Source organism: Scatophagus argus, chromosome 3 (genome assembly GCF_020382885.2).
Source record: "Scatophagus argus isolate fScaArg1 chromosome 3, fScaArg1.pri, whole genome shotgun sequence".
In the NCBI taxonomy this organism is placed as follows: Eukaryota; Metazoa; Chordata; class Actinopteri; family Scatophagidae; genus Scatophagus; species Scatophagus argus.
In genome coordinates, this window is record NC_058495.1 from 1,636,168 (window position 1) to 1,662,317 (window position 26,150).

General features: G+C 40.9%; 1 protein-coding gene across 1 annotated transcript; it reads left to right on the top strand.

Annotated features, from left to right (window-relative positions):
* Positions 1 to 819: 819 nt before the first annotated feature.
* p3h1 (prolyl 3-hydroxylase 1) lies at positions 820 to 13,862 on the top strand. The gene is made up of 15 exons (XM_046380435.1): positions 820 to 1,377; positions 3,380 to 3,532; positions 4,164 to 4,353; positions 4,451 to 4,582; positions 4,872 to 5,011; positions 5,968 to 6,057; positions 6,164 to 6,216; positions 6,369 to 6,496; positions 6,682 to 6,806; positions 7,846 to 7,941; positions 9,604 to 9,754; positions 11,673 to 11,790; positions 11,864 to 11,939; positions 12,058 to 12,198; positions 12,840 to 13,862. The coding sequence occupies exons 1-15, from the start codon at positions 916 to 918 to the stop codon at positions 13,323 to 13,325; spliced, it is 2,541 nt and encodes an 846-aa protein (XP_046236391.1). The 5' UTR covers positions 820 to 915; the 3' UTR covers positions 13,326 to 13,862.
* Positions 13,863 to 26,150: the final 12,288 nt, after the last annotated feature.

Consider the following 26,150-nt stretch of genomic DNA (forward strand, 5'->3'; position numbering starts at 1 on the left):
ATGATAGTAGAAGCATATTTAACAAGTTGTTTTCCTTTATCATGTTGTTTCAAACCATTCGCCACAAGTCAGAGAGTGTGCCTTTTGACTTGCACACTGACAAGTTCAGTTTACTGGTGCTCTGTAAATGTTGAAAACATGTTTATTATACCAAAATGAGAATGTCATTAAAATAATATAAAATAAAATTGGGCTAAGTGATGTGTTGTTGTAATACTGATAACAAAATATCAGAATATGGGAATATCTTGTTCATATCTGTGATATTTATTTTACTGTTAGGTCTATATGCACCTGGAAGCCATGGAAGAAGACAGATTTAAGTTTGCATCAAGCTCTAACTGACTGACTGAGTTTTTTTTCCAGGTGATGTTTGTTTGTTTGTTCTGCTCTCATTTTGAGTTGTCAGGGTTATAAACTCCCACAGGTGAGAGTAGACATAGCAAAACAACAAAGCTACACGGTTTCCTTAAAACCAGTGACACAATTTCTTCAGTAGAATAAAGTCAGTCGGATTTTTATGTTTTATTTTATTTTTATTATTTGTGATCTGTACCTTCCGTAGAGTTCAACTAAACTTCCTGACAAACTTGGACCTCTATGTGGAAGTCAGTATGATAAACAGCTTGGTGGAATAGGTGTTGACTACAATGTGGATATTGATGATCTTTGCTTAGATTTTCTGGGATTCTGCAGAGTGTTAAACTGCTTTTAACACAGGATGATTATGATGGATGAGTGTGTGTGTGTGTGTGTGTGTGTGGAAGGGGGAGGGGAGGGGGGGGGAGGTTACGGGGGGTCAAACCCCACCTCCAAGAACCTCGGAGGAAGAAGTTGTCCCAGCTCCTCTCTCCGCCGCGGCACTCTCTGGTTCGGACGCCTGTCCCACTGCAGAGCTTTGGACATTTGGACATCATGGGGCTCCGTTATGCGCTAATACTTTTCTGCTTTTTCCTTCCACTGTGCACTTCGAACACCGATGTGAGCAGTCGCTTCGTGTTGGAGCCCTATGATTTCCTCTTCGACACTGCGGTGGAAGCCTACTATAAGGGGGACTGGTTGTCGGTTATTCTGAATATGGAGAAGGCGCTCAGGAACAAAGCTACGGTCCGCAAGGTGAAGGCTCAGTGCCGGTTGAGTTGCGCCAACCAGACCGCTTTCGGTGATCATGTGGCCGGCTTGGGAGTTCCCATACCGGGGACCGGGTCTGTGGAGGATCTGGGCTTCTTCCATAAAATCCTGAAACGGGCAGACTGTGTTAACTCCTGTGAAACTGAGAAACTGGGTTCACCAACTCTTCATCAAGTCACCGAAGAGGTTCAGCTGGAGTTCAACAAGAGGACCCCGTATAATTACTTACAAGTGGCGTATTTTAAGGTATATAGCTTTTAATAATAATAAGCTTTAAGGTCCAAAGCTAGTGAATGGAATCAGTGCTGTTCCATAATAAAATGCATGACAAATACGTCCGTTTTTTTTCCAGTCTAACTTTATTCAAAACACGTAGGCCCAGAACAAAGTGAGCCTAAATGCATTTTATTTGTAATCCCATTCAAGCTTGAGCAGATGTGGAGTTGCATACTGTAAATGCCCCCACCCCCCCTAAACCAAGACAGCCATGCCACGTCTTAAGGTGGAGTCAGACTTCCATGGAGTCTGACGTTAGGACGTCGGCTTTTGTGGAGGCCTGGATAGTTGCGTTCAAGTTCTCTTCAAATTCTCCCCATAAACTCTCTGCCAAGACATTATCCTTTGCTGGCTCCCTGGAGTACCTTTAGCTGTAAAGTAAGAGGGACCAAGCAAGATGCATGTTCAAAAATATTTCTGAAAGCAACATCATAATAAACACATCTGGTGTGTATTAATCAGACAACATAATGGTTTGAATTGGAAAAAATAATCTCAAATAGAACCACCCCTTGAATTCTATAATCATTCTTATTATAATTGTCCACATCATACTAAACACAATACTAAACTAGATTTCTGGCTTTGAAAACTTTGGCAATGACATCTTTGTTGATCATTTCCATTGGATTGCTGCTGTAAGCCAGTTTACTGGTGACTGATGTGAAAATGCTACTTGTTTGTTTTAATTACAGGCCAATGAAATGAGAGAGACAGGTGAAGGGATTGGTGGTTACAGTTCCTACAGGTCACAGTTAGGGTCAATATAACCTACAAATTTCTGTATGCCTTTATAACATTAGCCCTTTATAACCAAGCTCATTATTTTGAAGTGAGGGACTTGTTTGCTGAATGTACAGTATTATATTTCAAACTTGATTGATCAGCTGACGCATGGAGTGGAGTATTTAGCAGCTAAAAAGCCAGATATTCCTCTCAGGAGTTGGTGGAGGCCAAACCAGAGCTAACAGGAGAGTGATGGACTCTTATTCACCACCTGATCGACACCAGGACAGCAGAAGCTCCACACATCTTCTGTAGCAGACTGAAAATTCATCTGTTCACACTGCACTGTTGGCACACCATTTGTTTTGGTCTGTGGCGTACATGTGGTTCTGGTGTAGAACTTCCAGTCGATTCATTTTTGAAGTGTAGCAAAAGCTGATCTATTAAATCTAGTAAACACATTACCCCACGTCATAGTCTAAGACTGTAGCCCTCCAACTTTGCTACACCTCAATCAATTAGTCCTTCACTTACAGCAAATATAAAGACTAACATGGCTACCCTAAACCATTGAAATGACACCAACACAACCACCCCATAGCTGTTCATGACTGTACAAGACATAACAATAACAATTATGTATATACATGGAAAGCTAAACGTTTTGATTACCTTTACAATCATCTGGGAATTTCGTATGGCAGTGGCATCTGATCAAAACGCTGTCCCTTGTGGTAATACTATGTTTCATTTCACTTTTGCCTCCCTGTAAAGCACCAAGGCGTTCTTTGGACCGCCTTTTCCAGAATAAATGCAAAATGTACTATGCTTGTTAAGATCTTCTATTTCCATAGTGGTACTTTGATGAAACAGTCGTGGAGGAAAAATCAGTTTCCTTTTCCATGTGAGAAGGTGGTTTGGTGTCGAAGGGTCCAGGTTGTTAGGGTCCTCAGAGCCTTTGCTAATAGATTGATCATTCCCGATTGCCTTGTAAGACAGTGACTAAGGCTTCATCAGTCAAGGATTGTTGATAAAACATATCAGTTCAAGAACAGTTAAACAGATAGCAGCATCTTCCTTACTAGCCTGATGCCACAATCTTGGCCCATGAAAAGAAAAACACTTTCTTTATCTGTTATTGATTCTGCTAAAGCTGTGTTCAGCCTGTTTGATGAAGTTGATGTACTTGTGTGATGTATCTGTATGAGCTGAATCCTTGTTTGTCTGTGTGTGTGTGTGTTCTCAGATCAATAAGCTGGACAAGGCAGTGGCTGCTGCCAACACATTTTTCCAGGCCAACCCGGATCACATGGAGATGAGACAGAACCTGGAGTACTACAAGATGATGGCCGGAGTGCAGGAAGAGGACTTCAAGGATTTGGAGGCCGGGACACATATGGTGAGACTGTTTTTTTAGGTCTCTGATGAGACATTTTTATCCTATTATCTTCGAAGACAGTCTTCAGAGGGGACTGATCATCTCTGAAATACTTGCCAGCTGTTACTAGAAAAGACACTTTTATATGTGATAGCACCAGTAATTCACCCTTCTGCAACAACATAAGCAATCTGATTGGATACCCACAAGAGATCAGCCAACATGTTTTTTTCAGGGGGGCTGATATTGATTATTAGTAATCATGGAAACATATCACAGATATTTGAAGTGTAGTACATTTGCAATAAAACCGAAAGTCTTAGTATCAAAATTTAGAGTAACAATCATGATACAATTCACTCTAGTACTAGATTTTTTGAGGTACTTGTGTTTTACTTGAGTATCACCATTTTCTGCTACTTTGTATTTCCACTACAGTCCATTTTGGAGACAGATATTGCACTTTTTACTTTATAGCCCCTTTGATAACCTTAGTTGCTAATTATTTTACAAATTTAGATTATTAATGTCAAATAGAAATCTGTTATCATGAACAAGTATTTCTGAATTTATTTGGTTTATCTGTAAACAGACAAATAAAACAAGACACCAGTAATCATGTATTCTTAATGTCCACTGGCTCTGTGGTCAGGCCGAGTTCCTGTTAGGGAAGAGATACTACAGCGACGACTCATTTGGGCTGGCGGCCGAACACTTCGAGGTGGCTGTAGACGAGTACTTCTCTGCCGATAAGGAGTGCAGAGCGCTGTGTGAAGGAGCCTACAACTACGACGGATACAACTACATGGAGTACAGCGCTGACCTCTTCCAGACCATAACAGGTGAAACAGTGCATTCTTGGGGTTTGATAGAGTCTTATGAAGGTTGAGAATTTGCTGACCGTTTTCCTTTGTGTAAATGTGTGTGTGTGTGTGTCAGACCACTACATGCAGGTACTGAACTGTAAGCAGCACTGCGCAGTAGAGCTGGCCTCGAATACTGGCCGAGACAAACCCTTCGAGAATTTCCTCCCCTCGCATTTCAACTACCTGCAGTTCTCCTACTACAACAGTGAGTGGCACCACACTGTCTTTTTTTTCAGCCTGTACTAATGACTTTATATGCATTTTAACCCTGTTATGTCTTTGGAAGTGGAGTCACACCCTAAATCCTCAAGCTTTAGAGCATCACTGATTACTCACACAGTCAGATACATTAGGTGCATATGGATAATGTATGAGGTCATTGTCATTTTATTTACAGAAGACGTGAAGACAAAATGTTTTTGGCCATTCAGAAAATATAGTAATACGTTTTTGGAGACCTCATACCAGTTGTTCACTCCGCTGCTTCTCTCCAGGTGAGAAGTATGAGCAGGCCATAGAGTGTGCTAAGACCTTCCTGCTGTTCCACCCTGATGATGAGGTGATGAACCAGAACCTGGCTTATTATTCTGCCGTGCTGGGTGAAGACAAGGCACAAACCATACTACCCAGACAGGTACAGTCCGTAGAGGAGACAGGACAGGCTTTTATCCAAACACATTTTGCAATTATCACCTTTATTATTATTATTGTTTTTAGCTGTTTGTTATGCTAATCTGTCAGCAGTACACCAGCCTGTGCAACATATACTGAAAAACAAATAGCCTTCATTAGCATGCTAAAGAGCACTGATGGGTAATCTAACATGCACAAATGATTGCTGCTTTTTGAAGAAGCAATAAGTAATATTTTAATGCCTGATGCTCTAAATGTGCATGCTATACAGTATTTCTAGTTTGTTTTTACGGATGTTAACCAGCACTAATGACTAAGTGATTATGTCTCTGGCTGCGTATAGCTCTTGCTTTCACAGCTGAACTCACTTTCTAACCTGTGGTCAGTTTTGGAATAAAAATCTGAGGGCGTAGGCATGTGCCATACAACAGCGATGCATTCTCCACCCAGAAAAACCCTTGAAACAACTTGAATGCAGTCTCTTGCACTCATACATATGTACAGTCATAAAATAAAGTCATTAAATAAAGTAGAAATGCACGAATTGGAAAGTCAAATTTGTATTTCTTCTTCTTCTTCTTCTATTCTTATTGTTATTGTTGTTAATATTATCATTATTGTTATTATCATTATTATTATTATTTCTTTCTCATGTGGGGACCTTGTGCCTAAAGTTAAAATATCAAACCAATGTTTTTCTCACAGTGCCCCTCAACAATTATTGAATAAAGGCCGGTTGTTCGGACATAGCTCAGTCAGCGTGAAGCCTGAGAGACAAAGGCCAGGGCAAAAAACTCCACCTAGTCCACAAATATTTCGGCATTTCGTGTGACATCATGTCATTTCTTCATCTGGAAATATCTGTACGACCTCTGTCCTTCCAATGCCTTTTTCCTCTCTGCTCTGTTGATACAGACAGTAGAGTCAAGCAGGGTTTGACTGATTTTTGACCTCCAGGTGGTGAAACAGTACATTCAGCAGTCCATACTGGAAAAAGAGCTGCTCTACTTTGGCTACGAGGCCTTCGGAATCACCTTCGTAGATCCAGTGAGTGAATGAACCATTTGTTATCCTTTACGCTTTGCTCCTTTAACGCGGTGGTTTCCTGCAGGCTGACCACTGACTTGTGCCTTTACTGTCATTTTGTATACAGGACACATGGACTCCTGAAACTGTAATGCCTAAGAAACTGAGAGATAAGCAGAAGTAAGACTGAAGACAATTCCTCACACACATTCGTGCATGGCAGTAGTTAATAATTATACAATTGTATTAAAATAACATTATTGTTACAATGAACGTACGGTCTCTACCTTTGTATACAGTCATATGTCATTCAGCTTATCTGTGTGTCTCAGAGCCGACAAAGAGACTGCAGCAAGGATCACAGAGGAAATAGGAAACCTGATGAAGGAGATCGAGACTCTGGTTGAGGAGAAGAAGAAGGATTCTTCAGATATGGCCAAGCTTTTAGCTCCGCAGGATGGTAAATATTTCACCCAGGTTTCTAGTGGTTCAGATGTTAGTGAGATGATGGTGCATTTATTTCCAATAATGTCATGATTTAGTCTTTAATGTTTTGTATCTAAACATGCTACAGTGTAAAACTACGGTAATAACTAAACTAAAGTCTTTGACAGTCAGACTTTTTCTCTCTTCTCTCTCCTCCAGGCATCACGTTGCATGATGACATCAAGGTGACCATGACCGCCAAGCAGCTGAACGGTTCTCAGCGGGTGCTGCTGGATGGGGTCACCAGTGACGACGAGTGCAGGGAGCTGCAACGCCTCTCCAATGTGAGCCAATCCCAAGAATCACTCACAATTTACTGAGTTAACTTTGTTGCCCTACAAAGCTGTTAAGTAGATGTAAAAAATAAACAAAATGGCATAGGTAAATACAGACAAGGCACTAAGTCAAAAACAAGAAATGCTTAAACAGTGTGCCTTTGTTCCATTGGTATTTGATGTGATGGTAGGACTCAGTATCTGTATACTGTCTGTGGATCTGATGTGTATTGTGAAAGGGGCTGCTCATAATGACAGAGAATCACCACTCTGCTGTTCTGCGGAGCTTTTTAGCTTCTTGCGTTTGTGGTCAACATCTCTGTTCGTATCAGCCTTGTTTTCACCAGCAGTAGCCATACCGTCTTTATAAAGCGATGTGTTTGTGAGTTTTGAATTTACTCCTTGTTCCACTGTGGCCAACAACAACAGCTAATTAACAAAGAAACTCTGAAAAGAAACTTCATGTGCTTGAAATGATTTTCATTTTCTTGGCTGTTCACTAGAAATTTCATTAACTTTTCAACACTGTAAATGCTTTTACAGTGCATTTCAATAAAGTATGAAATTCAGCTTGCAGAAACTCTGAACTGGCCTGAAATACTGAAATTTTATTCAGTACTATTTAAAGATCATTATATTATTATCACATCTATGATAATGAAATCACACAATTCATTTATCCCGAAGAAGTTTCAAGTCTGTACAAATATAGCTTGTTTAAGCTTATTTAAATATCTAAAAATGTTGGAACCTTTTGAAAATAGTAGAAATACAAAGTTATAAACATGAGGGAAACAGCACTGTGGTACTTTAAGAAAATGAAATTCTGAGGTTATCACTACAGCTCCGATAAGGTTTCAATTTTAAGCTATTTAACAGTTGACATAATATGAAAAGGGAAAGATGAAACCTGTCAAGTTCTGCCAACGATGTTCTTATTTGTAGAGGTTGGCACTGCAGTGCAGTTTTTTTCATGTCAGCTGATGTCTGTTAGCTCTCATTATGTGTACCATCATGTTTGACAGTTGGTCTTGTGTATATTTTTCAGGCAGCTGCTCTGAAAGGTGATGGATACAGGGGACAGCACTCCCCCCACTCTGCCAGTGAGATGTTCCAAGGAGTCACTATCCTGAAGGCTGTGAAGGTCTGAAGTCCTGCTCCATAAAGCACAACTTAAAGGCATAATACGTGCAATAGTTAGGTTGCTGTAAACCAGTGCTTCTCAATTATTTTCTGTTACGCGCCCCCCCCCCATCAAGAAGAAAACAATTCGCGCCCCCCCACCCACTCTCCGCCGCAACTATAAATAATAGTAATAATAATATGTAATAATATTTAATAATATGTAATACTATGATGCTAACAGTGCTCACTGGTTTACTGAAGTAGCATTCGCAAAGCGGGATGATTGTTGGCAATATTCGGCACGTTTTCGCTGAAAAAACTCCACAGGTAAAATTTATTTGGCTTCATGCTGTCCGCTGCCAGCATGTTTAGACACAGTAAACACACCGGTCTTTCCTCGTCTCCCACTGTAGTCACAGTGAAGCCAAGCGCTACATGACCCAGAAACATCCCAACACAGCACAGTACTAAAAACAGATGCAGACATCACCACACTCTTCTAGAGGCTTGTGATGACTGAGATAAATTACTTTTGTGTTGTTTCTCCAAAAATGGGACCCCAAAAGCAGGGCACACAGAAACTAACAGTGGGTAAAACACAAGTATTTACTGAACTAGAGGAGGTCTTCCTTACAGAAGATGAATAAACGCCAGCCAACAAAAGCATTCTGACTAAGTTGATTTAAGGCGGACAGTACACGAGCAGGCAGAGCGTGGGCAGGTGAACCTAGGCAGAGCAGAAAAACAGGATAAGGTAAACGCAGAGTCAGTCTTCACAGGGAAAAAATTTACTACACAAGGACAGCTGATCTGGATATCATTAAGACAGCAGGATGGTCTTAAAAAGGCGACTGATTAAAGGTGGTTCATTGGTGAACTGGAGGCAGGTGTGTCAACAGGCAGGTGAGGGAGAACAGGAACGCCCAGCTCAGCTCCGGATTGGTCCCTTAAGGGAGACTCAACTCACACAACCAGGAAGGAGGAGAGAAAATAAAAAGGAGAAAAAACAACAAGACACAAAAAAGGCAAACCCTGACATTTTGTGTGAGTCAAGACATCATTTTGTATGAGTGTTTGTTACGAAATAGCTGCATATTATAACTAAAGTATTCAGCCAGACTGTGATGCTCTCATTACAAAGCAGCCACCCAGATGCTTTCAGCATACTAACATCAAGAATTTTTCATGAAAACTAATTTAAGACTTACACCATACAGACACAAGTACTGGGATAGCCCTCTTTATAAGTGAACTCAGGTGTGGTGTGGGGCTGTTTTTCAGGGGTTGGGCTTGGCTTCCAGTGAAGGGAAATCTTAAGGCTTCAGCACACCAAGACATTTTGGACAATCTTATGCTTCCAACTTATACTCTATTCCAGCGTGGCTGTGCCCCAGTACACAAGGCAAAGTGTGGACTTTGCTTGACATGGTTGGATGAGTTTGGTGTGGAAGAACTTGACTGGCCTGCACACACAGAGTCCTGACCTCAACCCCATCAGCAGTACTTTTGTCCATATCGCGTACATTGGTTTTTTCCAGTTAAATAGTGTTTCAGTCCAATTCAATTCATTTCACTTTATTTATAGAGCGCCAGTTCACAACAAAAGTTATCTCATGACACATTCCAAGTACAGCAGGTCTAGACCAAACTCCTTCTTAAATTTTGGTTCCATCTTCTACAGCTCGGACAGGAGGGGAAGGTTCCACTGAAGAGCGCTCGTCTGTTCTTCGACCTCAGCGAGAAGGTGAAGAAGATGTTGGAGTCATACTTCCATCTGGACACGCCGCTCTACTTCTCCTACTCCCACCTGGTCTGTCGCTCTGCCATCGATGGTAAGTCAGGCAGGGACAGTTTGTTGGTGTTTGTGTCTGAAGAAAAGACTGGTCCTAGTCTTTTCAGGGGGTTTGTTCTTAAAGTGATCTATTATATCTGTGATCTCCATCAACAGAATAAATTTAGTCTCATAAAGTGGGAAAATGAGTCATAATTTTTATGTGAACAGTAATAAATAAAAAACAACTCAAATAAATTTTCCAATTCCCTCCAACCATTGCACCCCCGTCCCTAAACAAACTCAGTTAAAAACAAGAAAAAGTATGTTTGTTCATAAGCAGTTAACAACAGGGTGCAATTGTTTTCTTTTACCTCAGTATTACTATATAATGCTAGCCGCCTGGATAATTGATTTTAGTACATAGGTTATTCATTTTTCAATTCAAAACTCAGACGTTATTTCTGTAAGTTTTGTATAGCAATGCAATGGATCCAAATTCTACACTCCTGTTGCTGTGGAGGCTAGAGCAGGTCACAAAACAGTGACATCCATATGTGTTGCTTTTTTACCCACAACAGTTTGTCCATCCTTACTGTGGCAAGTACTGCTGTGCTGTTATTGGCTGGTACTTATTCTGCCAGCCTTTAGGAATTCAGGTAATTTAAGGCAGGATTAGACAAACTGAAAAAAAATAATACCATACATTAGAGTAGGTGTCACAAAGTGGCCTGGAGAGGACTTGATCAAAAATGGAAGACTGCATGTTTATTGTTTTTGCTGGATGGTTGACTTGCACTTTCTTGTCAATTCATGTGATTGTGATGCATCTTTTGATGCCAAGCTGGGGCATGTTCCTTGGACCATCAAACATCAGACACCCTCTCTCAGGGGACCCAGCTAAGGTTGATAAAGCCTCAATTTGTGCCTCAGAAGCACTCTCATGTGGATTTGCCCTCTTGATCCAGAGCCACATAGAGGCTGCAGCCTCTGTGTTGTCTTGGGTGGTTCTTCTTTTTCTCTCTCTCCTGTGATGCCAAGTACAGTATTGGCTCTGGAGAGAGACTGTTCTGCAGGGCCTCTGCCTCCACAGGTAAGCACATTGCCTTTCAGCCTTATCTGTGGCAGTCGCTGACAAGACCCTCCAATTTCTCCCTCTTCCTCTCGAAGGCACCATTTCTTTGTTGTTCCCATGGTGCCGTGAGCTCCACCACGACAGTCTTACAATCTTCTTAGTTGTTTCACACACCAGAACTTTGTCAGATCTGAGGGTGGTCTTGGTGAAAGCTGGGGGAACCTAAGCTTCCTGCCCAGGTCCACAGTAAGCTGCCAGTCCCATGTGGTGTCGAGCAGCCCTGATGTTCCTTTGGAGGTCTTCGGTGGCTTCTGTCTGGCTCTGACAAATCTGATGGTGTGCTTTGAGGGTTTAGCCCTCCGACCGCTGGTGATGGCACTACAGCTGCACTCAGCGATGGTCTTAAGTACCTGGCAGTGCTGCGAGCAGTATCGGCCTTCCCCCAGAGCCTTAAGACAGCAGCTCAAAATGTGCTCTAGGGTCCCCACTGTTGTATCAGTCGATCAGTGCAGGTGGGATGGGCTGGGAAGGACATCATAGACAGCCTGGACTAAGAACCTGATGTGGTGTGGCTCTACCACATGCCGTCCTGTTTTTGGTCTCCACCGTCTCATCTTCAGTTCAGCTAACTTTGTCTGCTGCTTGGTGCAGTGTCGGTGTATAGATGTAAAGTGGGTTTGTTAGAGCTTGTTTAGAGGTCTGTAGAGCTGATGGGAACTGAAGAGATGGCTCATAGTTCTCTGTGGTTTTGTCACAACACACAGTTATTAGTGACTTATGTAATCCATTGTTAATTTTGCCTAGATTTAAGAATTCATCCATGTAGTCTACAATATAGTGCTCCTTGCAGGGGTTCAGAGTTGTGGCCTAAAGTGGTGTAAATTTGCTCTGCACTGTTGATCAGAGAAGCAGGAGGACCGTGAGGACCTGAGCCATCCTGTTCATGTGGACAACTGTCTGCTGGTCTCCGAGGTGAACGAGTGCATAAAGGAGCCTCCTGCATACACACACAGAGACTACAGGTGAGTACACTGCACAGTTGATCCTTCCATGAGACACACACTTAAAATACTAATTCCCCTCCCCCCCTCCCAGTGCCATCCTTTATCTGAACGATGACTTTGAAGGAGGAGAGTTCATCTTCACTGAGCTGGATGCTAAAACAGTCACGGTATATTTTCAGCTTTTTTTCTCTATATATTTTTTTTTATAAATGTGCAGTTTATGAATGAATGCCAAGCTTGACTGATATTAAATATTGCACGGTTTATATTTTTCTACTTCTCCAGGCTGAGGTGCATCCACAGTGCGGCCGCGTGGTCGGATTTGGGGCGGGGAAGGAAAACCCTCACGGTGTCAAAGCTGTCACCAAGGGTCAAAGGTGTGCTGTGGCACTGTGGTTCACCTTGGATCCTGCTCATGAGGAAAAGGTAGAAATGATCTGTTGCTGCTGTGGTTTTTACCAGCAGCCTCCATTCATGTGTAAAGTAAAAAAAAAGTTTGATTAAATTCACTGATTGTTTTGCAATAATTTAATTGAAATTTGCATACAGTGTAATTATGTCCTATAATTAGACAAATACAACAATTTTGAAAACTGGTCCCCTTTCCCAAATTCATTAAATAGTATTGACTTTGTCTTTGTAAATTACCTTTCATTAATATGCTGTACACTAATTAAAACCTAATTTTTCAGACATTGTGCCAGTTGCCAAATTTGCTCCAGTTTTTTGACAATACTGCCTGAAAGAGAAGGCTGAAATAAAGATTAAACTCCCCCTCTTGATCTGTCAGAGAAAAGTCAAATTATTAACCTTATAGTAATAAGGGAAATTACAATAACTGTAGCTGTCTAAATTTAAAATCTAATATAAGACACACAATGGGGCATTTGTCATGGCAAAGACACATAAGAGTCAGCAAATGTGAAATAAATACAGATTTACATGGAGGTGTAACATGCGATTGTTCATCCTACATGTATACATGTACGAGTTTTTACCTGGCTCTAGTTTGACGTTTTGATTTTAATTGGCTCATTTTGCATTGTGTCTCCTTTTCTGTCCTGTAGGAAAGAATCCAAGCTCAGGATATGCTGAAGATGTTTTCTACCCCTGTGAATGAAGAGTTCATGAAAAAGGAAGTGACTGACACCTCAACACCAGAGCCTCCTGCGCAAAGTGACCAGATAAAATCAGACAGTAAACAAGTTGACAAACAAGCAGAGCAGCAGTCAGGTGTACCAGCAGACACGCAGACTGACAAACCAGCTGACTCATCAAAGGACAACACAGAGGAGAAACCAGTCAGCAAAACAACAACAGGTGCTAAAGCTAAAGCTAAAGCTGCTCCTAAAGCAAAAGCCAAAGCTGGAGAACAAGGCAAGACAGCAGACAAAGTCAAACCTGCTGCTAAAAAAGATGGAAAACAGACACAAACCAAGCAGGTGAACAAAAAGGATGCAAAACCTGCTGCAAAAAAGACAGTAAAGGTTAAAAAAGCTAAAGCTGATGCCACGTCAGCCTTAGACTCTCAAAACAATAAGGATGAGCTGTGATCTAACAGCACCTGGGACTTTGTCAACGTGCTGTCTGTTTGTCTACTATTTTATACAAGGTCGTTTCTGTGGGTGATTGAATGAAAGGTGAGTGAAGGGTTGATTGTTAAAAAAAAAGTCAGCCATAACTTAAGAATACAAAGACACTGTTGTTTCACAGCAGACGTCACTAAAATGTTGTGTTGTGAACTGAAAATGTGCCTGGTGCCTAAATCACTGTAACTGTCTTTGTTTGGCATCCACAAGCTTTGTGTCTGAAGAGTAATGTTCAACCTGAATTTTCTGTAGTTGTATGTTATTTGTGATATCATGTTGTGGAACAAAGCACAGGTTGGTTAAAGAGTGGGGGTTAATATGAGCAGACTTTTTCTGTTGAGGAGAACTTAAATCATCTGTCTGAATCAATGAAATAAAAGTGATGTTTCTAAACTGTGTAATGCAGTACTCAAAGCTGTCACTAGGTGTCAGCATGGATGCAAAAACTCCACTTTAAGATTCTGCGTAGTTTAGCTGCTATCCTGCCATGCTGTGATTTCAGCCTGCGTAATTCACAGCCAAAGTGCTCTTTGTTCTGGTAATTTATTACCGGTTCTCTAAATCATTTTGTTTTCTCTACAGTGGCACAGTTGACAGAAAGCACATCATTTCCAGTAGTGGAAAGTAACAAAGTACATTTATTAGTTATACGTACTTTACTTCAGTACTTTCACTTTATAACATTTTATACTAGAGTGCATTTCAGAGGAATATTTTTACCATTATATGTTGCAACATTTATTTGACAGCTATGGTGGCAATTTACTTTGCAGAAATTGTTCTGAATGAAACCACCCAATACATATACACATAAATGAGTTAAAATAAGCTCCTTGACCAGTTACATTAAAATGCTGTTTACATTTTAGTGCATTAAGAAAATAATCAAATAAATCATATATAGAATATTGTCACCCTAAACAAAAATAACATTTAGCTTTTTCTGAGAAATAACAAGATTGATACCCTTCTCATGACCAAACATTAAGCATAAAACTACATTGTAAATTTTGATTAGTCATTCTGAGCTAATTATTTAGAGGCAAATATTTGCTCTCTTTTAGCTGTTTTCAGAATTCTTGCTTAAATGCTTCACTATGTTCACCAGCTAGTGTCCAGCTGTGTCTTTCTCCTGTTTGGTGCTAAACAAGCTCCAGCTAAGCAATGAGGTGAAAGTCATTCTAACACCCTGTGAGGCAAAGGAGAGCTGCACATTCAGGTGATCATTATCTGTAGGTTTATCTAAATATCCATTACAGCTGCTTTAAGTCACCAACATTTGGGAACCACAGGTGTAGATGGAATGAAATAAACACAATAGAGACTGTGATGACAGATTATAATTTCATGTTTGAATTTACATGGGCAGCCTATATGGTTCCTTTATGATCTGTTATATCTTTTATTCCTGGATTGTCCTTGTTCATTCTTTCAGAGAAGAGTACAGAGGTGTTTGAGTATAGAGATAGTACCACTGCCATCCTACATATGAAATCTTGTACAGACTGCAGACTGTGTGTGACTCAAATGTTTAGTGAAAAATTCCTTCAACTCTGTTCAAACAGTGCAGTCAGTGCTGACGCAGAACACTTTCTCTGAAACACATGCGTGCAATGCATTTCTGCACATCCACCCTCCCACCAACACGCCAACACACCAACACAAACCCACACAGAGACAGAGGCACTATATAGACAAAAATAATGGGTCAGCTGACCATTACACCAAGGAACTTTGATGACGTTACATTCTAAATACACAGACAGCTTTGCAGCTATGACAGCTTCCACTCTTCTGGGAAGGCTTTCCATAAGATTTTTTGTTTCTGTGGGAATTTTTGCCCTTTGATACAGTAGAGCATTTGTGAGGTCAGGCACTGATGCTGGATGAAATGGCCTGGCTTGCATTCTCCATTCCAGTTCATCCCAAAGGTATTTGGTGTGGAAGAACTTGACTGGCCTGCACACACAGAGCTCTGACCTCAACCTCATCAAACTCATCCATCCATGTCTTTATGGACTTTGCTGTGTGTGCTGGGACACAGTCATGCTGGAATAGAAAAGGACCTTCAACAAAGTGTTGTCCCAAAGTTGGAAGCATAGCCTTGTTTAAAATGTCTTGGGATGCTGAAGCATTAAGATTTCCCTTCACCGGCATTAAGAGGCCGAGCCCGACCCCTGAAGAACAACCCCCTGAATTCAACAATAAAGAGGTCTGTCCCAGTACTTTTGTCAGTAGCTTATCAATACACATGCATCTTCTAACAGTTGATTCACCTTCAGAAAATGGCTTATTTTAGTTTGATTGAGCTCATAATGTGATTAATGTGAAGGGCAGATGGACTCAGCTGTCGGGCGTAAACCAGCTCCCAACCTCCTACAGCACAGAATACATGAACACGATCCCTCTGCTCCATAGCAGAGTGTGTGTGTGTGTGTGTGTGTGTGTGTGTGTGTGGTATACTGTCAGTGCTTTCTTTGTATCTTCTTACTCTTGTTTGATTGAAAGAGGGAGAGACACACACAGGCCACTTTGTTTTTCTGTGTATTTGCGGTTTAAGGATTTGACCATTGTTTCTCCAAAAGAGAGTAGGAGAGAAGGGGGGGGGGGTGTTACAGTAGACAACAGAGGTCTAGTCTGTGATTGGTACAGCCTTCTCTGACTATTCTGCCTACAGCCACACCATACGTCAATACATTTTCATTGCATTAAAAATTCTTTATTTTTCCTCTTTAAACACCACGGACTGTGTGAGCGCATTGCTGCTCTTGTGTGCCACATGGTCAGTCCTTGTTGCCATGGCAATGTGGCAGGCATGGAAACGAAGGTGGCAGGTCAGGTTCAGGCACAGTGGGGCACTGAGCTGAGATTAACTGTGACCATGACTCTCCTGAGAGGAGAATTAAACTGCAGGCGATCAAGGACTGACATGAACTCCGTCTTGCTGCTCCTCTAACTACCAGCAACACATCCAAAGGAAACTTTTCATTGGCCGCTACTTTTAAGATCAGCCTTTTACTTACCTCTGTAAACCCTTGCTCAGCACTCTGGGAGATGTGTTTGTGTGTGTAGAACTCAGTCATCCTGAGGGTGCTATTTTGGAAGAATTGTGTGCTTTATGTCTAAAACAAAATCCCGTTTCAGTGGAGGAGATACCTTATTCAAACAGGCTCCCTCTGACTGTGGAGGACTGTGAGGTGTTACAGTACAAGACAAGGTCAAACTGTAGCTGTCAGTTCCATTGCTGCTGCTGGTCCATCTCAGCGCTGTCCTGCCTCTTGCCTAAAACCTTGTGTTAGTGGGACAGAGGGCTCCATTGTTTTGTGGCTGTTCTGACAGATGCCTGGCCGATGACTTCAGCTTCACCATGAACTGTCTCCTTATTCTCCTATAGGACTGGGATCTCAGCGGTGCCGGTCTGGGCTTGGGACCACAGCTGAGAGGGAAGCAGAGGTCCAGTAAGATGCTGAGAATGTATAGCTGTGTAGGAAGACAGATAGAAGACCAGCAAACTGTAGAGTAGCACGAAAGCTGACATGGTACATGACATGGTAGCCAAAATCAGGTAGAGGGGTCTGAGGGATTTCTCCACGATCATTTTTATTTTCATAATTTTTATATGTAAATGAAGGTTTTTGGAGCATTTTAAAATTAGATCACACAAAGAAATCAGCATGTTGTCTTGAACAAGTTTTAAGTTTTTTCTTTTTTCTTTTTTAAAATCTCTTTGCTGTAAGTGTTTCACATGCATATATGCAAGTAGAAATACCACTGAAAAGCACAAAACGAAAAGCACTCGATATGCAGGAATGCTTCTGAATAATGTTTGTTATATTACTGGATTATAATTATTGATGCAATAATATTTTCATCACTTAAATGTCACAGCTTTGAAATTGTGAGCTAATTTTAATGTATTAATTATCATTAGTATTTACATTTTCAAGTTAATTCAATTTAATTTTTATCCTGCTTCTTTATTTACTGCAAGAATAAAGGAATAAGCTTGTAGCTTGTGAATTTCAGGACCAGTAAGGCCTTACTGATATGATATGATATGATAATTTAATCACAGATAAATGTAGTGTAGTGTAGTAAAGGACAATATTTCCCTCTGAGATGTAGAAGTAAAAAGTAAAAGTTAATAGAAATATTGAAGTAAAGGGCCTCTAATTTGTACTGTGTACTTAGTTACTTTCCATCCCTAGTAACTAAGTTGAGAAACCCCATGAGGTTAGCTAATGATGGCTGGTTTAACTGTTGTATTGTTTTTTTATGGCAGTGGCTGTATTGTACCTTCACTTTACTAATCAAACTTGACTCACCGCAAACCCTCACAAGTTGTGGACAAGGACAAGGACAAGGACAAGGACAAGGACAAGAATTCTCGCGTAATTCACTTTAATTCAGCCTGGGCAAATAAAGTGTTGCACTGTAGCATCTTCAGACATAAGAAGTCCATGTTAATGTTTGTTTCCAAAATAAAAGCTTAACTGTCATTTTGACCCACCACCCCCATATAATTACAATGTTACAGGAAAACATATTGTTACAAACTGGACTGTCTGTTTCTAAACCACATTATAATATTGTTTCAACCCATCAGCTGCAAATTACTTATACTTTATATCTGGGAGTAAGAATGCTGCAGAGAAAAGCCCTTTGAGGCAAATCTGTAGAATAAAAATACTACTGTGTGTGTTTCAATAAATCACAATTCAAAACATGACCCTGTTTACTGGCCATTACTGATACAGAGTTAGTTGTGCAGTTATTCATAGGCCTCGTCATAAATGTAGTAATTTCAGTCCTGTGTCTTGGAGTGTAATGACAGGACTATTTAGTTTAGATCATAGATTGTGCCTCAGCAGTACAGCTGATTATTTGCAAAACATCATGTTTCATAGCATAGTGGAGATAATGGACCTGAGTACAGCACTAAATGACATTTTTATTGGATCTCATAAAACAGGATGTAAAGATTATGATTTGTTATGAATTCCAGACACTCCACAGTATCAAACACACGCACCATTTCATTGTGATTGAAAGCAGAGGTCCAGTAGTCTGTGGTCATATGCTGAGTACTGCCATACATGAAGTATTAACCTGTTAGAATGCATTAGCAGTCCTGGGTGGTATTTCAGGGAGACTAAAGTCCATCCTGACACAGCACTACTATTCCTTCAAGGGATATCCTGCCCCCATTCCCGCTCACCTGTACCTTCCTCTTTAGGTCTACAGGTGCTCTGGCTAGCACCCATAAGCCCTCAGGTGAGCAGCAGTGATTCTTGGAGATTCATTTCTCTTATCTGAAGATGTCTGTACTGGTCATTAGGGTGAAGTCAGACTGGGTCATACTTGACTCACAGCCACCCACTTACAGAGAGACAGATCGAAAAGGAGAGTTGGTGTGAGAGAGAGAGAGAGAGAGAGGAAAGGAGAGGATTTGGAAGCAAAAAGTGGAAGTTAAAGAGACAAAGATGGGGAGATCCTCCTTCACGAGACAGCAGACACATGTGAAATTTTTGGAATTGCAGCCAATAAAAAAGTGGCAAAGAGTGTGAGAAAGGTTTTGTAGACACTAGTATCTAAACAGTCGGGTAAACATTCCCAGCCAGAGAACACTGTATCACACGTATCCACAAGATGAATGCAACTTTGCTTGTGATAGATTGTGCTTTATAAAGGTTTCATAGAGTTTATCTTTGCTTAATGTACCGTATTTGGACAAAGGTGCATTATGAGTTTGCAGTCAAGCTGACATAAAAAAAAAAAAAATCAAATTTCATTTTATTTTGTCATTTACAAACTAGGCAGGGAACTAGATTTTCATTTCCTCCATTCAGAATTATGAAAGATCTTTCAAACTTCCACTTTGCTGCTACTCAATATTTGTACTGGATCCAGGTCATGGCCATCCCATCGGAGTGTTAACCCTTGAGTGTGTACTTCCAACACATTACACGGAGTCCCTGACCAACGATTGGTGGATGCGTGAAAACGTGCCAGTTTCAACCAGGTGGCACATATTTGAATATGAGTAGACAGGAATGTAACTCACTTCTCTCCTGTAATGTGAAAAGAAACACAAAAGAGAGGAGACAATTAAGAGATTCAAAGTGATGAAGGCACCCTTCTGTTATACTGTATGTTACTTTACATTTCACTAGATTTTGGAAATGAATGTACTTTCTACTGCACTACATATTTGACAGCTATAGTTGCTAGTTACTTTGAAGATGTAAATTTTACAAAATACGTGATGACATAAAACAGCATACATTGTTACATGTTAGGCTACCTAAAAAAAAAACCCTCATCTGTTAAAATGAGCTTCACTTCAACCCGCTACAGCTTTAAATGCTGCTTCAAGTGAATGTTAAAGAAATAACTACTAACTAAGTCATCAAACTATATCTCTGACAAAGGCAACTCAGTTCCCTATCAAGTATTTTTACTTTTGATACAAGTACATTGTGCTGCTAATAATTATAGACGGCTATTTAAACTGAGAAAAGCCGTGCTGAAAACTGAACAAACGTCTATGGAGGAAGACCATGAGGTGTTGTTGAAAAAGATAGGTAGTAGACCTTGTGTTGAGATTGTTTTGTCAAAGATATATGAAAATCAATTTGTGATTGCACTTACACACTGCTAAGTACAACTGAAATCCCCTACACTTTGCCATAAAATGGGCAATCAGAATCAGAATCAGAAATATTTTATTGATCACTGGGGGAAATTGTGTCCAACCAAGGTTAGAAGTCTACAGGCCAAAGAATTCTAATAAAAATAGAAGTAAAAAATATATAAAAAATATAAAACATAAAAAATCTATTAAAAGCATGTGTGCAGCAGTACAAGTATGTGGTGAAGCAGTATTTACTTAAACAGTGCAGAAAATACAGTGAAACTGCAGCACCAGTCTCTCAGTCTGTCGACTCAGAGTGTCTGACAAACGGAGGCAGTAGAGAGGGTGGTGAAGATGGAGAGTGTGTGGAGGTCGTAGGGGTCTGAGGAGTGCTGGGCCCAGAGTAGATCATGGTTGAGGGGCTGTTCAGTGTTTGGTTAAGGCCAGATGGCAGGAGAATGGCGTCTGTAGCCCCTGGTCTGTGTGCTGTGCCGTGAGGGCTGGGAGGAATGCTTGTCTTTTCTTTGCTTTCTCTCAGTGAGTTGAGACTCAGAGCACTGCTCTATAACAGTGGATTAAGTCCCACATTCCCTTTTTAATCTCTCTATAGTCACCTTCAGCTGTTCACCCTCAGGCCTCTGCTCCTACCTCCCACTACCTGCATCTGTTGATGTTGCGCTCGCCTACAGTAGACTACACACACACACACACTCTGACACAACCATAGAAATGCACTAAAACCCCATCACTACATTGAAGTTCTCATGACTGCGACAGGTGATCCCTTCCTCACTATGCTGATTGTGTTCAAAGATCATGGATTACTAAAACAATCCATTGCAACCTTCACTGATTTCTAACATCTCTGTCAAACATTTGGTAAACATCAAATATCGATTAAATGTTTGAAAACTGGGTATGAAGCGAATGAATTTGTTATGTGGTAGTTAAGTAGTAGCAGTCTCAAGAACTGATATGCATCAAATAAATTGTTTTCCTTTCTTTTTCTTTCTTTTATTTATTTATTTATGTTTGGGTCTAAACAGTAAAAGAAAAAACAAAACATACAAAACAAAAATTAAACAAAAAGCCCACTACAAACTAACAGTGAGCTTAACAGCATATATATAGCGATGCAACATGTATCTCTACGTATATACCTGGTGTTTGTTGTTCCAAATATAGTGAGATATTTGAGAATTCTTTCTTTTTCAGCTAACGGAGTACTCAGTTTGCATTGGACTAAATGCAAATTCTGAGGTCTTTGGGAATTTAATAGCATAAAATAAGAACACGATATTAATCTTTTTATTATTATTTAATTTTGTTATTGTTAACTTCTTGCTGCTTACAAGGTTCAGTGGGTCAGCTCAATTTGAATTTAATTATTTATGATAAAATAGCCTCTGTTCCCAGCCATTTTTTCACTGTAAAAACTTTGGTTATACTATCACTATTACTCTTTTAGGATTCTCTTTGCTCAGCTTACATTTACTCATGAACATTATTAACTGATCCGTGTTGACGAGTTTGCCAGAGATGCACCCATGTGAACTGGCTGGATCCCATAGTTAACCATTCTCATCTTCTCTGTTGATGGCCAGAAACCACAACTATCTTTTTTTTTTTTTTACAGTCCTTCACTTTACTTAGTCATAAACTGTGTTTTTTATTGTTCGACATGCAGATTTTGAGAGCAGGAAGTGACAGTAGCCCTAACATAACATAAACAAAACCTTGAAAAGCAATTCTTTTTATGTGTACATTATGTCAAAAGTGCAGTTGGCTTCTATAATTTTCAGTTATATCATTTATGAATAATTTGTTGGGGAGACCATGTGTTAGTCAATAAAATGTTTAAAAAGGGTTTATACCTTGTTCCTAGTGTTTCCCACTGTGTTCTTCCCCTCAATTCCCTCCCCTCTGTCTCTATCTCTGTGCATGGGTGTGTGACTTACAGAGGCGATGGCTAACTGGCCGCAACCACAGAACCATAAGCAGTTGCAATGATTTTTAGGCTTCGTAAATTTTTATTGAAGGTTCATCAGAAATTTCAGCATAGTAGCCGCTCCCGTTACCAAACTGACATCTTCCTAGACAAACTTTAAATGGATTCCCAAGGCTTTTGTTGAGCTAAAGATCTTGTTTACTTCAGTCCCAGTTCTCATCCAGCCAGACCACACTCAGTTTGTGGTTCAGTTGGACACCGCAGATACAGGAATGGGTGCTGTCTTCTTCCAGCTTGCTGATTCTCAGCGGAGACTTCATCCATGTGCCTTTTTCTCTCTCCTCCTGACCCCCACTGAGCACAACTGTGACATGGGTCATTGTGAGCTGTTGGCCCTTACACTGATGTTAAAAGAGTGGAGACACTGGCTGGTGGGAACTGGGATCCCATTTCTAGTCTGGATAGGCCACAAAAACTTGTCTTATATCCAATCTGCTAAAAGGCTGAACTCTAGGCAAGCAAGGCGGTATCTATTCTTAAGCCGCTTTGACTTCTCTTAATTTCTAATGATGATTTCCTCTCAGTGTTGCGGTAGCTGCAGTGTTGTGGGAAACTGAATCGTTGGTTCAAGAGGCTCCACAACTTGATCCAGATCCTGGTATTGGCCCCCTTGGCCATCTATATGTTTGTATGATTGGTCCCTGGTGCTGTAGTGGGTACACACTCACACTTATTTTGCCTACCATCCTGGGATTGGGCACATGCTGTCCATCGTCAAGCATAATTTTTGGGAGGGTTCCATGGAAACAGACACTTGTGAGTAGGTGTCCATCTGTGCCATCTGTGCCCACAGCAAGGCTACTCACCGTCCTCCTACTGATCTCACATCACCTTGATTTTATCACTGGACTTCCACCTTCTAAAGATAACTCAGTCATCCTTACCACTGTAGATAGGTTGTCCAACGCTGTCAGTTTTGTTGCTCTTTCCAAGCTACTGTTAGCCCTATAGAGTGTTGAATTACAGGTGAATCATGTCTTTCAATTCCATGGTATTCCGCTGGCGGACACTACTGGGTCTGACCGGGGATCCCAGTTAGCTTCCTAGGAAAGAGCTAACTTGGACCTCGAATTGGCTCATTGGTGTGTGGCATCCACTAGTCCTGCCTCCTGGATTGAATATCTACCCTGAGACAGTTCCCTGACCACCTCCACTACCAGTCTTTCACCTTTCTAGGCATCCCTGGGTCACTTACCTCCCCTTTTCCCCTCATATAGATCTGGCTGTGCCCTAAGTGCATCATCTTCACCATGGCAGGAAGGTCTGGAGAAATGCCAGGGCTGCTCTACTATGCACTTCATAGGCCAACCAGAGGATTATAGATCATTGATGGGTACTGGCCCCCAACTATCAAGTAGGTCAGGAAGTTTGATTATGGGCTAAATACATTTCTTTAAAGATAGACTCTAGAAAACTGTGACCCCATGAACCCTTAGGACCCTTTCCTATTGTTAAAATCATCATGCATTCTGTTGTCAGATCAAAGTTATCTGCCTCGCTCAGAGTTCATCCCTCATTTCATCTGTTCCAAATTGAACCACTTTCCAGCCAACTTTGCTTTCTCCTCACCACCCACCCAGCTCATTGACAGTTACCTCACATTTACTGTTCAATGGTTGCTAGACATTAGGCAGCAGGGTAGGGACCTACATTACCTGGAAGGTTCTGGCCCTGAGAAACATTCTGGGTTTCTTTGCTCTTTCATTTTGGACCTCCAGCTCACCTCTGAGTTCCATTGTCTGCATCCTGAGAAGTCTGGTCATCTGCCTGGTGGTGGCCATTGAGGGGGATACTGTTAGCTTTATACTTTGGTCCTACTGTTTTTCGATTGTATTCCTGCCCTCCTTCTTCTCCCCTCTCTGTCTCTCTGTTTGTGTGGGTGTGTGACTTGCAGTGAGCCAATCTGGAGCAGAACTGGGTAGTCCTGACCTACCTACCAATTGTTTACTCACCTGCACACTAACCTCCACCCTGTCTTCTTTCTTTATAAGAACCAGCTCATCCATTCCACCTTCGATTGTACCATCAACAGTTTGGTATCTATGTCAGGCTATCTCTTTTTGATTATTTCTCCATTTGAGATTTTTCTTGGATTAATTTTTGTGCCCAGGTTCACATCCTCGCCCATGCCCTTCCTGTCCTGCACCTGCTCCGGTTCTGGATTCCTGATCTCCCCATCTGTGAACCTTACCTGTTCGCTGCGCCGCTAGATCAGCTGTTTTAGTTCATCGAGACCACTTGTGCTCACCTGCCATCCAGACTCATTGTTGGACATCTCTCTCCTTAGTGACTCTATTCTAATGTTTATCTTGTGTGTAATTCGTGGAAATTTCTTAGTCAATTTCAGGAAAAGAATCTTATTAAACTCAGTTTATGGAGTCAAGTACTCTGCTCCTTTGGGGTTCAATTAAAACATTTAACTTTAACACAAAATGTTAATTTAATATTTTAATTCCAATGTGCCATTCTTTTTAGCTTCAGCGTGATTATATTTCTTTTCAGAAATTTTCCAATCCAGCCTTGAAATGTAGTGTTGGAGACTTTATTTGGTGTATTTATTCATTGTCAGGGTGGAAAGCAGATACTGTTGTTGTTAACATAATTGTTAGCTGTCCACTGTGATGCCTTGGGTTGAGTGCTGACCAAATAGAGGCTGTTTCTTGACTGGGCATGTGTGTGACAGTTCTGATACCATTACCTCCAGAACGCTGCAGCAAGATTACTCACAAGAACCAGCACGAGAGATCATATTTCTCCTGTACTGGCTTCTCTACATTGGCTACCTTACCTGTCCCCCCCCTTTGTCTCTCTCTATCTCTCTCTCTCTCTCTCTCTCTCTCTCTCTCAACCCAACCGGTCAAGGCAGATGGCCGCTCATCTTGAGCCGGGGTCTGCTCCCAGGTTTCTGCCTTCTAAAAGGCAGTTTTTCCTCGCCACTGTGGTCAAGTGCTTGCTCAAGGGGGAATGTTGGGTTCTCCGTATTACAATTTAATTAAAGAGTTTGGTCTAGACCTGCTCTAATTGGAAAGTGTCATGAGATAACCTTTGTTGTGAATTGGCGCTATATAAATAAACTGAATTGAATTGATATGAAACACATTGTGCAATTGAATAACAAGTGACTGATGCTGACGGTAGCTCAACCTCAACATAATGGCAGCATACGCCCATTGTACTCTGAGAACATGGTTATATAACCAACTAATGTACAAGAATCTTAAAAGAAGATTCTCAGAGAATGCAGGAACTTCCTAACCATTTGATTGCATTATGCCAAATCTGTGTTATAATTTATTTAGTTAGTTCAATTCAATGTAATTTATATATATGGTGCCAAATCAAAACAAAAGTTATCTCATGACACTTCCTAAATAAAGCAGGTCTAGACCATACTGTTTGATCCATTTAAATTTCTATGTATCAATTAATTATTCATAAGAATTTTTGAAAAAATCATAGAAAAATTAACAGTTTTCATTTGGGCTTCCTAGTTTCATGCAATTTAAATTGATATTAAAATCCTTGGATTAAGCGTTTCTTCTGAAATCCATCTGACTTTCTGCCCCAAGGTGGACCCACTCCATGGTGAGAGGAAGCTGTAGGCTACAGAGGAACTCAGAGGCCCCACTCCAGACCAAAATGTTTTTTTTCTGAGCAGCCTGTTAAAAGCATTCATTTACCAGAGCCCTATGTTAACCTTCGGCTACAATAAAGAACCTTCCGGCTCCAGATCAATGCACACCCATTTTCAGAAGAGCAGCCCTCCCCATTACCACCAGCACTGCAGCACCACTAAAAGTTCCTGCTCTCCTCCTGCTCTCCACCTCCTTGATTTTCTTGGAGGATCAGATCAGCAGAGTGCCTCAGGAATTCAGGGAACCGGATAGAGTCTGGACATGCAGGTGCAAGAGATTTGGTTCCAGTAACAGTATGGTACAATGGGAGGTGGGTAATAGGGTGCCAAGAGGTGGAGGACAGGAAGATGGACAAAGACAAAGACTGAGGGAGAGAGGGCAAAGCAACAAACATTTATCAGTCCATAATACTAGCTGTTATAGATCACACAATATCTTTTACTTTGCATTTTTATATTTGACAAACAGTAATGACTAAAGGTCTTATTCGCTATTACATCCTTCCATGCTGG

What these genes read in the sequence shown, in the direction of transcription:
- p3h1 (XM_046380435.1), top strand. Translation starts at nt 916, where the DNA reads ATGGGGCTCCGTTATGCGCTAATACTTTTCTGCTTTTTCCTTCCACTG. An exon ending in AAACTGAGAGATAAGCAGAA is followed by an intron (nt 6,217 to 6,368) that starts GTAAGACTGAAG and finishes TGTGTGTCTCAG; the next exon opens with AGCCGACAAAGAGACTGCAG. An exon ending in CTATCCTGAAGGCTGTGAAG is followed by an intron (nt 7,942 to 9,603) that starts GTCTGAAGTCCT and finishes CATCTTCTACAG; the next exon opens with CTCGGACAGGAGGGGAAGGT.